General features: G+C 48.7%; 1 protein-coding gene across 2 annotated transcripts in view; it reads right to left on the reverse strand.

Moving 5' to 3' along the window:
* The window catches only part of PTPRN2 (protein tyrosine phosphatase receptor type N2), a 705,670-nt gene that overhangs the window by 434,181 nt on the left and 256,378 nt on the right, over window positions 1-15,111 (reverse strand). For both annotated transcript variants that reach the window (XM_084793869.1, XM_084793868.1), the window contains exon 4: window positions 14,535-14,637. In XM_084793869.1, coding sequence (XP_084649995.1) covers window positions 14,535-14,637 — 103 coding nt within the window. The remainder of the gene's footprint in view (window positions 1-14,534; window positions 14,638-15,111) is intronic.

Below are 15,111 nucleotides of genomic sequence, written 5' to 3' on the forward strand. Positions count from 1 at the left end.
TATACAGTGAGCTGACGACGGTCAAAGTCTCTCATCTCCTTGGCTACAGTGTTGTTTCTTAGGGAGCCTGGACTCACCCTTCCCACAGTGGGGTCAACTCAATAGCACCTCTGAGAGGGACTGACGAGTGACCCAACAGAGCCCAGGTATGACACACTGTCCACAGTGTCCTATGACACTGCTGACACGAGACAAAGTGAATTGAAGCACACACACAAAAAAAGCAACCACTACTTGGTTTACTTGCAGCATGAACTATATAACTGAGCTGGGTGGCTCAGATCTGCCAATGCTCAAGAAGCTGAGGCAGGGGGATGGTAAGTACAATGCCAGCTCAAACAATTCAATGAGGTCTTTCTTAAATTACAGAAAAATACTGAGAATGTCATACATACATGCATACATACATTTGTATTTTTATCAAGTCTTCTCCAATTCTGTCCCCTTTATGTCCTACCACCTCTTTCTCCCAAGTTAATTTGTTTCTCTTCCTTCCTTTCTTCCTTTTTTTTTCTTTCCTTTTTTTTCAAAGATAGAGTTTCTCTGTTTAGCTCTGGCTGTCCTGAACTCACTTTTGTAGACCAGCCTGGCCTCGAACATAGAGAACCGCCAAACTCTGCCTCGCCAGTGCTGGCATTAAAGGCATATGCCACCACTTCCTGGCTTTTTTTGGTTTGGTTTGGTTTGGTTTCTGGTTTTTCAAGACAGGGTTTCTAGTACAGCCCTGACTGTCCTAGAATTTGTTCTATTGACCATAGTGGCCTCAAATTCACAGAGATCCACCTGCCTCTGCCTTCCAAGTGCTGGGATTAATGGGAACATCACACCTGTTTGCTACAATCATCTGAAAGTAGAGAACCCCACTTGAGAAAATGTCTTTATAAGATCAGGTTGTAGACACACCTACAGGGAATTTTCTTAATGATTGGAGTGAGAGGGCCCAGGCCATTATGGGTGGTGCCATGCCTGGGCTGGCGGCCCTGGGTTCTATAAGAAAGCAGGCTGAGCAAGCCATGGGGAGTAAGCTAATAAGCAGCACCCCTCCATGGCCTCTGCATCAGCTCCTGCCTCCAGGTTCCTGCCCTGTGTGAGTTCCTGCCCTCACTGCTTTCGATGATGGACTGTTACATGGAACTGTGAGTGAAACAATCCCTTTCCTCCCCACGTTGCTTTTGGCCATGGTGTTTATCACAGCAACACTAGCCTTAACTAAGGAGTTCACTGAGCCTGCTTAGTGCTGCCTGTATGTGTATGAGGGCAGGACCACCTAGTCCCACAGGAACATGGGTAGCCTCGTAGGTGCCACATCCTTGAAAAAGGCTGACCCTCCCTCCTCCAGCAGCCGTCAACTGCCAACCATCCTTACAAGGAGTCTTTAAGGGATAGAGGGATAGCTCAGGGACAGGATAGGTGCCTAGCCAGACCCCGCATTGCTGTGGATGCTGAACAAAACAAGAGAATGCAGCCTCGGTAGTATGGAAGAGTCAGGCATGATCCTGTAGCATGGTTAACCTCATCTTTGTCTTAGCATTGGAGTGGCATGTCTGACTTCTGACCCATGGAGTTGTAATGCCCAGGCTCTCTGTGGCAACTGCTCGGCTGTCACCTCATCTGTGTCATCATCTGTGCCACAGATTCCAGGAAGAGGAGTCTGAAGATATAAGGGCTCACCCTGTAGATCAATTAGTGGGTAGGGATAGCAAGGCCAAGGCCACAGAAACCAAGACTCTGGTGGCATCTGGCCTCACAGCTGCAGAGAACAGAGTGAGCCCACAGGTGAGGTGCAGGAGCAGTTAGTGTGACTGCATTCAAAGTCTGCAAGAGCCACGGTAGCTGCAAGAGGAGGTGTCAGAGGAGTGCTCAGGTGGCACAGATCTCAGCAGGGCCTGGGAAAGCCAGGGCAATGGGGCACAGTCTCCAGGACTTGAAGATCCGTGTGGAATGTCATGACGGAGGTGGGAGGTATGTCAAGACAGCATCAGCCAGTTAACCAACGTCAGCCATGTCTGACTCCAGGCTCCGCCAAGGTCCCTCCCAGAAAGAAGCCCACCCACCTCCTAGCCTGGACGTGGGCAGCTGGCCGCTGAATGTCCCGTCCTGCACACGAGTGCTCACTCCCTGTTACACCAGTGAAGATGCCTTCTGACAGAGGAATAAAATGCAAGCAGGCTTATCTGTGGCCCAGGACTAAAACCATACGCATAAAGCACACTGCTAATGAGAGCCGAAGATCCTCCAGCAGACGGAGGCTAACGGCTGGGGATGCTGACAGGCGCTCTGAATTCTGATTACTTTCAGGCTTTTCGATTCATTAAGCCTCTTGTTTATGTCTAGAACGGAGATGGGAATTAGTCAAATAGGTCAGAGCCTTCGAGCCACTGTGGGCCCTGGCTGCCAACATCACATTGCCTTCAGAAACCTTCCCAAATCCACCGTGTCAACCAGCATAAGATCACCATCCCTCAGGCCTCTGCCAGTCACCTCCATGCCTCCCCGGCAGCCTCCTGCCTCTGCCTCCAGCATGACCCCAGCAGGCAGGACCTGTCCATCTCTTCTCTCTCTGCCCTGGGGAAGACTGTCCCAGCAGGGCTACACCTTTTCTGAAGCAGAAGCACAGGCTAGCGCCCCACCCCATCCCCACCCCCGCCCCCACAGGCCTGGCCCCTCCTGGATCACTCAGCTCTCTGTAGATTTCTGCTGGGCAGCCAATAAATCCAAATGTTCAGAGTTGTGAGACTCTACAGCTGTTCTTGTGTCCTTCGCTTGGTTCCCCCAGTGCTAGTGTTCATGGTTGTTTCTATGGCTGTGTGTTTTTCTTTTGTTGGTTCACTAGCCACAACACAAGGTGGTTGGTTGCCTTAAAGTGGCTATAACACCCATGTGTGACTGAGCACAGGTGGCTGTGACACTCACAGGTCAGGTGAAGCATGGTAAAGAGCAACAGTAAGCCTCTGAGCATCCTCCCTGCCGGCTGGTATGCGACTGTCTTATGTTACCTCAAACTACACCTACAGCTACAGGCAAGCCACACTGTGCACTGTGCGTTGCTTAATCAACCAACTCTGCATGAGACTAAAACAGCAAGAGGCAAAGCGCAGGTCTCTGGTGCTCAGTGGCCTTTGGAGCTCTCCTCCTCTGCTTCACATCCTGGGTCCCTGAGAAAACATTATGTTCACCATTGCATCTGAAAGGTGCTGCCTGGCATGTGGTGTTCTGGACTGACTTTCCTGTTTCCCCATTGTGTTCTTACCTTTGGCCCAGACAATGGCCAAGAGCCACTAGCAACAACCACACTCTCCCTCCCTCCCTGCACCCATGCTGCGGTTAGAGCAAGCTGATCACAGTGTGTCCTGATTTTCATATTTATTTTTCTTGTGGGGGAGGGGTGCTCACACAACTTCATAGGTGTGGCTGTCTTGAGAAATGTCTCTCATAGGCTCGGGTATTTGAACACTTGGTCCCCACATGTCGTGTAGCCGTTTCTGCAGTGATTGAAACATTCCATTCTGCCAGGAAGCTCCTTATGACAGAAGTTAACCAACGCAGAATACTTCCAAGAAGTCCCAGAAGCTGACTGGATCTACCAGGCTTCTCCCTCCCAAGAGTATCACAATAAAAGCTGCTGAGAGTGACCCTCAGATGAGCCGAGCTCCTGAGAAGACCCTTGAGACCAAAGCACACCAGATGCCTGGAAGACAGGCTGAGCTACCTGGGAAAAAAAGGACACTTTCCAGCCTGTTGAACTGCCTGCAAGGCTGTGCAGTGGGCTCCAGGTTACTAGCTTTGTGAACTACACCCATGCTGGGGTGGGCATTGGTGTGCAGCTGTCTTGTGAGCCATTTCTACTCCTGTAAGTAACCTCTTGCCCATGCTCCTCTAAGTAACCCAAAGGTTCACCAAAGTTGGACTTTGGTGGTATCCCTATGTGGGCTCACCATCTGGGATAAATAGAAGTGCATTTGTGCATGCATATGTGTGTAGGTGTGTGTGAGTGTGTATATGTGTGTACATGCATGTGTGTGAGTGTATGTGAGTGAATGTGTGTATGTGAATGTGTGTGTGAGTGAGTGTATATGTGTGACTGTGTGCATGAGTGTGTGTGCATGTTGCATCTCCCCAGGAAATGTATAGTCACACCTCACCACTTGGTTGTAGGACCTTCAGCTGGTGCGGTCTTGCTGGAGGAAGGAGATCCCTGGTAACAGGCTTTGGGAGTTGATAGCATTGTCCTACTTGCAGTTCATGCTCTGGTTTATGTTTATGGACTCTCCCTCTGGAACGATACGCCATAATAAACTCCCCTTTCCTTAAAAGTGCCTTTGGTCATGGTGTTCTATTCCAGCAACAGAGAAGTAACTAATACAGTGGGGCTCCGGGCTCATCAGTCTCACCATGTGGAAACAATCTTGGTCTTTACTTCTGTAAGCACTTTTCCACCCCACACTTCCATCTCTCTCTCCCTGGGTCCCTGCTTACTATTTGCTTTGCTATTTCTCCTCTCTGTTTCCTTATTGCTCCACCTCTAGGTTTATTTTTCTACACGCACCTCACTTGCTATTAGCCTGCTGTGTGTTCTCCTCATCCCTCACCTCTCGCTTCTGTACCGCTCTGTCTGGACTCCTCTGAAACCTCACTTTCCTGCCTCTTCTCCTGGCTAGTAACCCTTGATTGGATTCTACGCACTGAATTTTTTTTCTCTTTGTGCAATACGTACTTTTGTATTTCTATAACCTTTTTTTTTTCTCTCACTGATTGCTGCTGCTGCTGTTGTTATTGTTGTTACGATAGAGTCGGCTTTGCTATGTGGTTCAGGGGCTTGAGCCCACGACGTTTCTGCCTTGGTCTCTCCAAGGCTGAGATCACCATGCCTAGCTGCCACTAGCCTCATGCCCCTTCTTCTGGTACCCCACTGAGTTCTCAGGAGCAGTTCTACCTTTAGAGCCACACCTAAAAGTGAGGATAGTGGCCGTTATCTACACGTTATGTCTCTCAAAGCTTGAACTCTCCGCTGCTTGATCTCAAATGAAGGTCCTCTTTGGGGGATGATACCTTGCACACTATGGACAGGCTGGTGTGTCACATGATGAGATGTCTCTGACCCCACAAGACTTTCAGTGCTCATGGTGACTACACATATCGCCAAGGTCCTCCCTCAACAGCCCTTGCTGTCCTGCTGGCCTGTAACACGGAGTGCCTCACTTTCATCAACTCTGGCAGGTCCCAAGCCCCCACTGTGTTCACTCAACTTACTCCCATGGGTGATGACCTCAGGACATGAGAAAGTTGTTGCTTGTTTTCCGACTCACTGGATATCACTCTTGTTTCTGGTATCTAGAGACTAAAGGGCCTGTTGTCCTTTGGTTTGTTTGCTTCAGGTAGAACAAGCTGTCCTTGTTGCTTTGTTTTGACTAGAAGCAGGAGCAAAGCTTAGTTATTCACAGTCTCAAACAGGGCGCAACCAATGCCCATCACAGCAGGACAGGTGAGTGGAAAGGTCTCTGCTTTATGAAGAATGTACCAGTGACATCAGATGCAGCCTAGTGAGAGCAAAGCTCTCAGAAAGCCATCTCAATATTTATGATTAAAGGAAACTCATACACAAACAGATCCAGTGTAGATGCTGGAGAGAGGGCTGGATGAATGAGAAGGCACACAGAGAGGGAGCCGTGGGTGGTGAGAACACCTGCTTATTGGCCTGTATCCCTGGCACTCACATGCAAATGGCGGCCAAATCTTGTCAGATTATACATGTGAGACCTCCTACTGCACAGAATGTAAAATGTACCTGAATGTAACAACCCAAGGCCTGAAAGAGTATTGTCATCCAGCTGTGTCCCCTACAAAGTAGCCTTCTCAATGGGTCTCCTAGTCTTACATCCAAGTCTACTGTCAGGATCCCCGTTTCTCAAGTCAGCCATCTCTGAAGACCCAGCAGGCCCTATCTGTAGTGAGGCCAGGGTGAGGTTCCTGAGACCACTGCCACAGTGAGGAGGTGGCCCACCTCAGCTGAGCCACCACACCCGCCTTTCAGACTGCAAGCTGGATGCCGCCCCAGCGGTCGTGACTCCTTCTAACTGCTTAGAGTCCCACAGCCCTTGCTGCTTTGGAAATTATTGATCTAGCATTCCAAGCAAGGCATCACCCATCCCTGTATAAACCATGGAGTCTGAGGCCTGGCAGCACATCGTTTAATATTATAAGGACCAGGCCCAGACAAATGGAACTGGTTTCCCCACAGTAGATTGTTCCATGCATCTTAAGAACCCATCCACACCCACGGCCTCTGGGGGCTGAAGACAGTCAGCAGAGGCCAGGCTCACGAAGTTCTTCAGTTACTTTAGCTTGCTACCTGCTGTCACTGGGCTTCCTTGGAACCAGGGGAAATGTCTTTTTCACCCCAGCCTAACCTGTCCCACCTTCCATCCTAACAAAAGCTACTCTCAAGAGATCTGGCTGTGGCCGCATGCTGGTCCCACCATACTCCATTCGTGTGAGAAGAGCAGATGTGTCCAAACAGGAGAGGCAGCAGACTGATTGCTGTGCAAGCAAGCCCCCAGATCATTGTCCCAGATAACAGATTGTTGGTTTTCCTGTCAGGTTTCATACAACATGTCCCCTTCCTTAAAGGTGCCTTCATGGTGCTTTACATCTTACGTGCAAAGGATCTAACAAACAGGAAGCACACCCTTGTGTGACACACAAAGGATCTAACAGGAAGCACACCCTTGTGTGACACACAAAGGATCTAACAAACAGGAAGCACACCCTTGTGTGACACACAAAGGATCTAACAGGAAGCACACCCTTGTGTGACACACAAAGGATCTAACAGGAAGCACACCCTTGTGTGACACACAAAGGATCTAACAGGAAGCACACCCTTGTCTGATGTGTCTGAGGTTTGGGAACTTCTGGTTTTGCATGGGCAGAGTGAGATATTTGAGAATGAGGCACAAGTTTAGATATGAAATTCAGTTGAATATAACATAAGACAGAGTATATTTGGTGAACTCTGCCTCTTGCAGGTGACAGCCTTGTGAGACCACTTAAAAATCTTCTCCTGGATGGTCCTTTAAGATCATTAGTGACCCCTGTGCCTTGTAAGGTGTGGGATTTCCTGTTTTCACTATGTCAGCACTAAAAAACAGTTTTAGATTTCTAGGTTAAAGCTACCTCAGTGTGTGTGTGTGTGTGTGTGTGTGTGTGTGTGTGTGTGTGTGTGTGTGTATGTATGTATGTGTCTGTCTGTCTGTCTGTCTGTCCTCTAGAGAGGCATTGCTGGGGTGATGCCATGAGCCAGGGAAGACGCAGTGCCCCCCTTGAGCATTGCTAGGGCCACACCTGCATCGCGTAAGGGAAGCAGTTCTTCATCCCACCGTGACCACTCCATGCCATGCTCGAGGGTCTACTGTGACCTGGACATATTTTAGGACTGTACTAGGGAGGGGCCTTTAAATAGATATAACTCATTATAAGTTCCTCACATACAAGTTAACATGGAGCGATATGCAGCTGATGTTGCATGTGACAAGACAGATTTTCAAGGATGTGTTACTGAGGTGTCTAAGGGAGGAGGATTGAGAGTTCAAGGCCAGTCTAGGCTACAAGGCAATAAGGGTAGGAAGAAGAGGAGGATGAAAAGGGAGAAGAATGAAAGAAAAGAGGGAGAAGGAAGGAATTATGAAAAGTAAAGAAAGGAAAACAGGCAGCAGCAAGCTACTACTCTTATGGGTGATATCTGCACACATTAAAAATGACAGCAAGGAAAGGCAAGCCAAAGCTACAGTGACGTCATCTCACCCATTAGAAAGGGTAGTACCACAGAACCAGTGAGGATGCAGGACGGGAGCTCTCACATCGCACACCGCCAGTGAGAATGCAAGTGGGTATAGTTGTTATGGGGAGCGATATGGAAGGTCTCAGGAAGTCTGAAAGCAGGACTGCCATGGAATCTGGTCAATTGCTTCCAGGTATTCGACTAAGGAAAATGGAATTACCATGTCAAAGAAGGGCTGGAGCTGATGCTAATTGCAGCACTATTCACAATTGTTACAGTAGGAGATGAGTCTAGGCATCTGTTGTGGATAAATGAATAAATCATAGAACACACACCACGGACCGTCAGTCAGCCATAAAGAATGAAATCCTATCCTTGACAGCGGAGTGGCTGGAACCAACAGGGGAACATGCTAAATGAAATAAGCCAGACATTTTTTTAAAAAAGCAAATAAAACGTATGCCACCTCTCACATGTCCTACATGAATAAGGACGGTGGCCACGCCAGTGGCTGGAAACAGTGGGGGAGGGGAGCACACAAGGAGGCTGGATCCCAAGCACCAGAGCACAGAAAGGAATAGATCCTGGTGAACCACGGCACAGGGCTGGCCACAGCTCACAGCAACACACTCTGTCCTTTCAAAGGCCTGGAGAGCGGAACTTGGACTCTAAACACAAGAACAGATGAAGGAAAGAAAGGTCAATGGCCCCGATCTGATCAGTGCATATACTGTGGTGTGCAAACGGCAGCCTGACTGGACTCAGGCATGCTTGCCAAAACACGTCTCCTAAAGCTGAGAGCCATCAAAAATGTCCCCAGCTCTGGTTCTCTCAGGTGAAAAACTCATTCTGTCACCAGGTATGGTAGCCAATGTCTGTAGTTCTAGTACTTGAGAGGACAAGGCAGGAAGAAATACCATGAGCTCCAGGCCACCTTAGACTACAGTGTTAGACCCTCTTAAAAACAAAATAAAACCATCCCTACCTTGTTGCTAATGTCTGGCCCAGTCATGACAAACACATAATTTATGGTGTAGTTCAGGGTTCTCTACATCTCAAATCACAGCTGGTTTTCCTGACTACGTCTTAAGGGATGGAGTTCGTTTTCTATGTTGTCACATTGTAATTTGGTCCATTTACTACGCTGGTATTTTCTTTATCTTTCTCACCAATTGATAATCAATGCAGACAGAGGCAGATCATAAAGTTGCCTTTAAGCGGCCTTGCTTATTTTTCCCGTGTCTCTTCTGTGCATGGGACATAGTTTGTGACCCTGCAATAAGTCACTCTGTACCAGGTTGAAGCAATCAACGTAGACTTTTACCGGTTCACTTGGCTTCAAGGCAGGCAACAATTTGTGGGAATATTTTCTACTTCTAAAAAACTGGACTGTCTCTCCCACCTGGACTCTGCTCGGTTTACTCTGCCCTGGAATGGACTGAGCTCCCTTACACATGCTCCTGGAAGTTGCCATGCAGTCTGTGGGATGAGAAGACGCTAGAGTAGAACCCAGAGGGGCTCGGTGACAGTCCTGTCATCTCATTTGGTTTCACATGCAGGCCCTGGGCCAACCAACAAGGACTATGGAAGTGGTGCTCACGTACACCAGCCACGCAGTCCTGGTTGGTTCTCAGAGATCCTGTGTGTGCCAAGCCCTGCTCTGTGCAGCACCATCCGACATGCCCGGTGCTGATCACCAGGTGGTCTGTACAATTCTGCTCATCCCGTGGCCTCCTCTGCCTAAGGCAAGGCATCTATGTGTGTGTGTCGGGGGGGGGGGGGGCGAGGGACAAATGAGCAGCTATGACAGCTGCTCCCTCAGCTTATGGGTCAAGTGGGGATCCCTCCCAAGAAAGACCAAGTTTCTTCTTCATCTCCCCACTCTCTCCTGCTCCTCTGAAAATGGAACCCAGAGTTTGCACCTTATCCCTGAGCTATCCTATAATGCTTTCCCCCTCACTTCTAAAATATTTGAGACGGGGGTCTCGGTCTGAAGCTCGGGCAGGCCTTGCGCTTGCTCGCCTAGCTTCATGCCTCAGCCTCTGAGGACCATGACAAGAGGTGCCCGGTGTACACCACAGAGTCCACTGTCATCTTCACTCTGAATGAATCGCTGGTTTGAGGCAAGCTGCTCTTGTCTCTCTGGAGACAGACACCGTGTATGAAAGAACTGCGAACACCATCTCACACCATCTGTGGGCCAGCCAAGCTCTGAATCCATATGAAAAGAGGAAAGCCAGGCAGGACTCTTGATCAGTGCTGCCTCCTATCTTGTAATTCAGACACATCGGAGGTCCCTCCCCTTCCCTTCTTTCATGTACACAGTGACTTTTGTGACATAGGCTGCTGGATACAGGCTCTGGTAGAACAAGAGAGAAGTGTCCAGGGCAGGAAGGGAAGAAGCTGAAGAACTCTGGCCCCAACTCTCTAGTGCTTGGGGACACATGGGCTTTTAAAACTAATAATGAAATAAGTTTGATGCTTGGAAGCCTGAGTGATGGCTACCGGTGAATTTACAGCCAGACATGGTTATTTAAGAGGGGGAAGAAGACAAATGCAGGTAAGTCACACTGCAGAGTGAAAAGAGGCACAAGCACTGCCAGCGCAGACGCCCTGCTGGACTCCTGCACGCCTCTCAGAAGCTGCCGGAGTTGGTTATGAAACCTATACTTCAAAGGAAAGTGCCCAAGAGTCAGAATTTAAAGGACATCACACATTAATCAGGAAGCAAAAGCCAAGAGAGAGCAGCGGCTCCATCCTGAGGCGAGAGGTGAGATCTAAGGCAGGCGAGAGAGATGCAGTGGAGGCTCCCAGTCTGGGGATCAGCAGAGCTGCAGGGTCAGGACAGAGACGCAGCAGGACAGTCCAGGCCCAGAGGGCGGTGCTCATAAAGAGTGATGCTGGCAAAGCAGCGAGGGAACATGGCAAGAGGGGTTCACTGAGAAATCGTACTAAGCCAAAACATGAACACAGACACCCCAGGCTCGTGCCAAGCCACCAGCATTTATATTTGTAATTAGAAACAGCATATTATATGTGAAATCATACAGTACACAGATAAGTGTGTGTGTGCTGAAAACAGAGGGTACAAATATACTTTTGAATCATCTATATGGAACAGAAAAGGCCTTGTACCAGCTGGGCCACAAAGAACCTCAAAAAGGTTCAAATCGAATACCAGACTGAAAAGCAATCACACTTGACTCAAACACTTACAGGCTAAAAGCACAGAAACATGAGAAAAAGGACATTTTTATATGCCTTAATTGTTCAAAAAAGATGAGAAATAGCATCCACAGGCACACAGAGGAAAGCCCAGGAGGAGGAGGCACCAAGGCTATGATCGGAAGCAAAGTAAACAAGGTCGTCAGCTTCAGCGGTAAGTCTAGATCTAGCAGAAATAAGAAAACCCAAGAAATAGGGCTTTTTAAAATTTATTTTAAGTAGATGAAAAGAAAACTTGAGTTTAAACTGTCAGAGAGATTATAGGCACACAGGGCTGAACCCTTTCTTCAGGCTGACGGGACAGCACGTGGGCACTGGGTTAACATCCTGGAAGTCTCTATGGAGACAGCTTTCTTTGAAGATGATCACAATGAAAGGCTGGGAGACTTATGTACAAAGAAAGAAAATGCTTAAGTATATATATATATCGAGGACTGGATCATTCAACAATAAAGAAAAAGTTTCCCAGTGACTTTGTGGGTAAAAACTTAGAATTACATAACTGGTAGGTGACCGTGATGAGGTGGAGAAGCGAGGGTGAGGGGGGGGCAGGCAGGAAGAGGACTATGGAGTTTTAGAACAGGAAGTTGAAACAGAGAGCAGGTACCTGGGAACAGGAAGAAGGAAGTGAAGCAGGAAGCGGGGAGCTGGGCTCAGGGAGCTGGGCTCAGGCTGTGCTGGGCTCAGGGAGCTGGGCTCAGGCTGTGCTGGGCTCAGGGAGCTGGGCTCAGGCTGTGCTGGGCTCAGGCTTGACTGTAGGGTCTCCATGGAGTCCCACCGGCCTACGGCATCCTCAGCTGGAAATCCCCTGATAAAGATAAAGGTGGGAGGCCACGGAGTCAAAGTGAGGGAAGTTCTAGGGCCCCAGTGGGTGCACGGCACAGGGTACAGTAGAGTTTGGTACTTGGGTCAGGAGCCAGGAAGAAGAGTCTGGTCTCCCCGTGCCACATCAACAGTGGGCAACATCCCAGGGGTCAGACCAAAGCAAAGACAGGGCCAAGGGACCAGGAGGACAGAGGAGCCAAGGAGCCAATTCCACTTGACAGGACAGGGCTCCGAGGGGGCACAAGAGGCTGAAGAGCACCTAGCCAGTGTCTCCCGGACGCTCTGTCCTTAGGCATGGATGGCTGGCCTGAAGAGTTCCTAGCCAGTGTCTCCCGGACGCTCTGTCCTTAGACATGGATGGCTGGCCTCGTCCTGCCCCCTCACAGGGAAGGAGATCAGAAGTTCTTGTTCTTTTTAAAAACCCTGACGCAGGCCATCTCTGAACCAGAACCAGAAACACTGCTCAAGACGCAGGAATGAAAGGCACTGGCTTTAAACACGGAGGCCACATGCCAAAGGAAACAGACCATGCAGTGAGGTTTGTAAGGAGAGGGACAGTGCCCAGAATGTGGCTCCAAACATGGCTCCAATCACTGTATGCCGGTTTGAGCTCCGGCTCCCATAGGGAAAACAAAAGCAGGATAAACTTGTTGTAGAAAGGAAACCAAAGACTTATTGTGGAAGTTTGGGGTTATATATAAACACGTTTCTGTGTGGGATATGGGGGTTGCTCTAGTTTGCCCACAGCGGATAACTGCCTCCTCAGAGGGCGCCTGATCTTTCTCAGCTGTGAACTACCTCATGCATGGGGGGAGGGCAGTCTTTGCCAATGGAATAAATGCCAGACCCAGGGGCGGGGCTCCGAGAAAAAAGGAAGCTAGTGTTCCCCCCTGGTTTTCTTTCTTGTTGATGCATTTTGATGAGAAGAAGTTGGAAATATCCTGAAATGAGGATTGGATTTGCCCTTGAGGAACACGAGGACCCTAAACAACAGGAAGCAGCTGAGGAAAACCACTGCCTCCAACCCTCTACTAACCTTCTTTCTCTCCTACCTGGCAGTGGGGTGTTGGAAGGGATTGGGGTTGAGAAGGGAAAAAGAGATAAACGAAAATAAAAATAGATTTAAAAAATATGCCAACATAAACTACTGCTTTCCTACTATAACTTTAAAAGAAACCAGCTCCACTGTCTTGGATATAAGACCTAAGGGTCTCTGGGGTGTCACTTTGCACGACCGAGGACCAGCTCCATTTGAGTGCATCCTGAGTGCCGGTGTCTCTCACTGTTACCAGTCTCTTCCTTGCCTCCCAGACTCCTTGGAGTGCTCTCCAGATCCTCCAACCCCTGGGTTGCTTGCCCTTCCAGAGCCCCCCACCATCACTTCTGTGCTGATCACTGGGATATTTTGAATGGTTCCCATGGTTAACCTAAACCATAGCCTGAAGGGTCTGAAATCTCAGGCAGGGCCAAGACACACTTCGATAGGATTTTATTTTTGTCTCACATTTTCTAGGATAGCCTTGCCTACACTACCAAAAATACTGGCATATTCTTCCTGATTAAGTAAACATTAAAGACAGTGTTCAGGCACCTAACATGTGTCAAAATATATTTATAATCTATTATGCCTCTATATGTACACACATATAACTATCTGCATAATAAACTGTTTTATATAATTTATGCTTATTTCCATAAATATGTAATAAATAAGTTCTTAAATGTATATACAACTTGATGAAAAGCATGCATATATACACACATATACATCATACATACATACTTACATACACACACATACATAACACACACACATACATGCATGCATATATAAAATCATCAGTCTCCTTATAAAGGATGTTCCTATACAGGGGTAGGAATATAGTAGGGATATTGGCTCACTCTGTGAGGCACAGGGACTCCACTCATACAGACGGCCTGTCCTACCCAAGTGCCCACATTTGTCTGTTTTTACCCCCTAGGTTTCACTAGACTTGACATGGCTTCATGATGACTTAAAGTCCTGGCCCTTCAGATACACGTGGTCATAAAGGCAGATAGCCATATCTGTGTTACAGGGATTTCTACATGCAAACTGTGGTTCAAGAACATTCTGTGGCTTAGGGAATAAAGGGCCCTGCAAAGCAAGCCTTTGGGAATGGACCGTCTGTCTTTAATGTCAAAACACTGAATTCCAGCCTAGGTTCATTCTTGCAGTAGCTTCTCCTTGGGCAATGTTTCAAACTCCGCTTCCTGTTTCCTGGCCTACAGGAAGTGGGGCCCCTAGGATGTCACCTATAGCTGCGAGTGCAGCCGACTGAGAGGACATGGAACAGATTTGCTCAGAGTGGGCTGCCATGCTTTGGGAGGAAAAGACGATGGGTTCATGGATTAACCCCGCTCGTTGCCTTCCAGTTAACACAATTTCTGGTAAGAAACCAGAGCTCTTGGCCTCACAGAGCAGCGTGGCTCTGAAGATGGGGGGCTCTTCTGGGGTCTCATAGGCAAGTAAGGAAAGACCATGGTGCACCTCTCGGTGCCCAGGGCACCACACTGCAGGGTTACTCCACTGTCTTTTCCTTGCAGGGCAGCCTTTCCTCGTGGGTATCCATTCTACAGATGGTGTTTGCTTTGCTATCCTGAAAACACCCAAGCTTAATGGCATGGCTGTGACTGGGTGCAAGAAGCGAGCCATGCCCACACATACCTGGCTGGGCTGGGAGCTTCCCCGCGCCGTGGGTCAGCCTTGGGGAGGTGTGCAAGCTCCTGGGCCATCACGCGTTGGGTATAGTCATCCTGCCACGTGAAACCTGTGGGGGAAAGAGTATAACGTGAGGCGTGAATGTGCAAATGAGGCTGAACTCTTACTTCAGATTCCTGTAAACCCCTGTTCTTCCAGCAAAGCGCAGAGCCCTGTGGGATTTAGTGAGATCTCCTGAGCTTTCTTAAACGTCCAGACCCAGTGACAATCAGTCCTTTGTTCCATTGCTTTAAAAATAAGCACTGTGGGTGCTTTAAAAATAAATAAGCATAGTGAGTGCTTTAAAAAATAAGCATAGTGGGTGCTGACTGTGGCCGGCAGACAAAGGAGCCCGAGACCTAGACTGACTTTTGTCCAAGGCAGAAGATGGACCTTTTTTTTCTACCTGGGTAAGCTCATGACAGCAAAGATGCCCCCAGCATGCTCACCGGGCTGCCTCGCTCAGCACAGACACTGTTCCACTGACCTGGCTGCCGTTCCACATTGGAACAACGATTCTCCCAAGCCCACCCTGCCTGAGAGC

This window comes from Acomys minous (genome assembly GCF_964271855.1).
Source record: "Acomys minous genome assembly, chromosome: 8".
NCBI lineage: Eukaryota > Metazoa > Chordata > Mammalia > Rodentia > Muridae > Acomys > Acomys minous.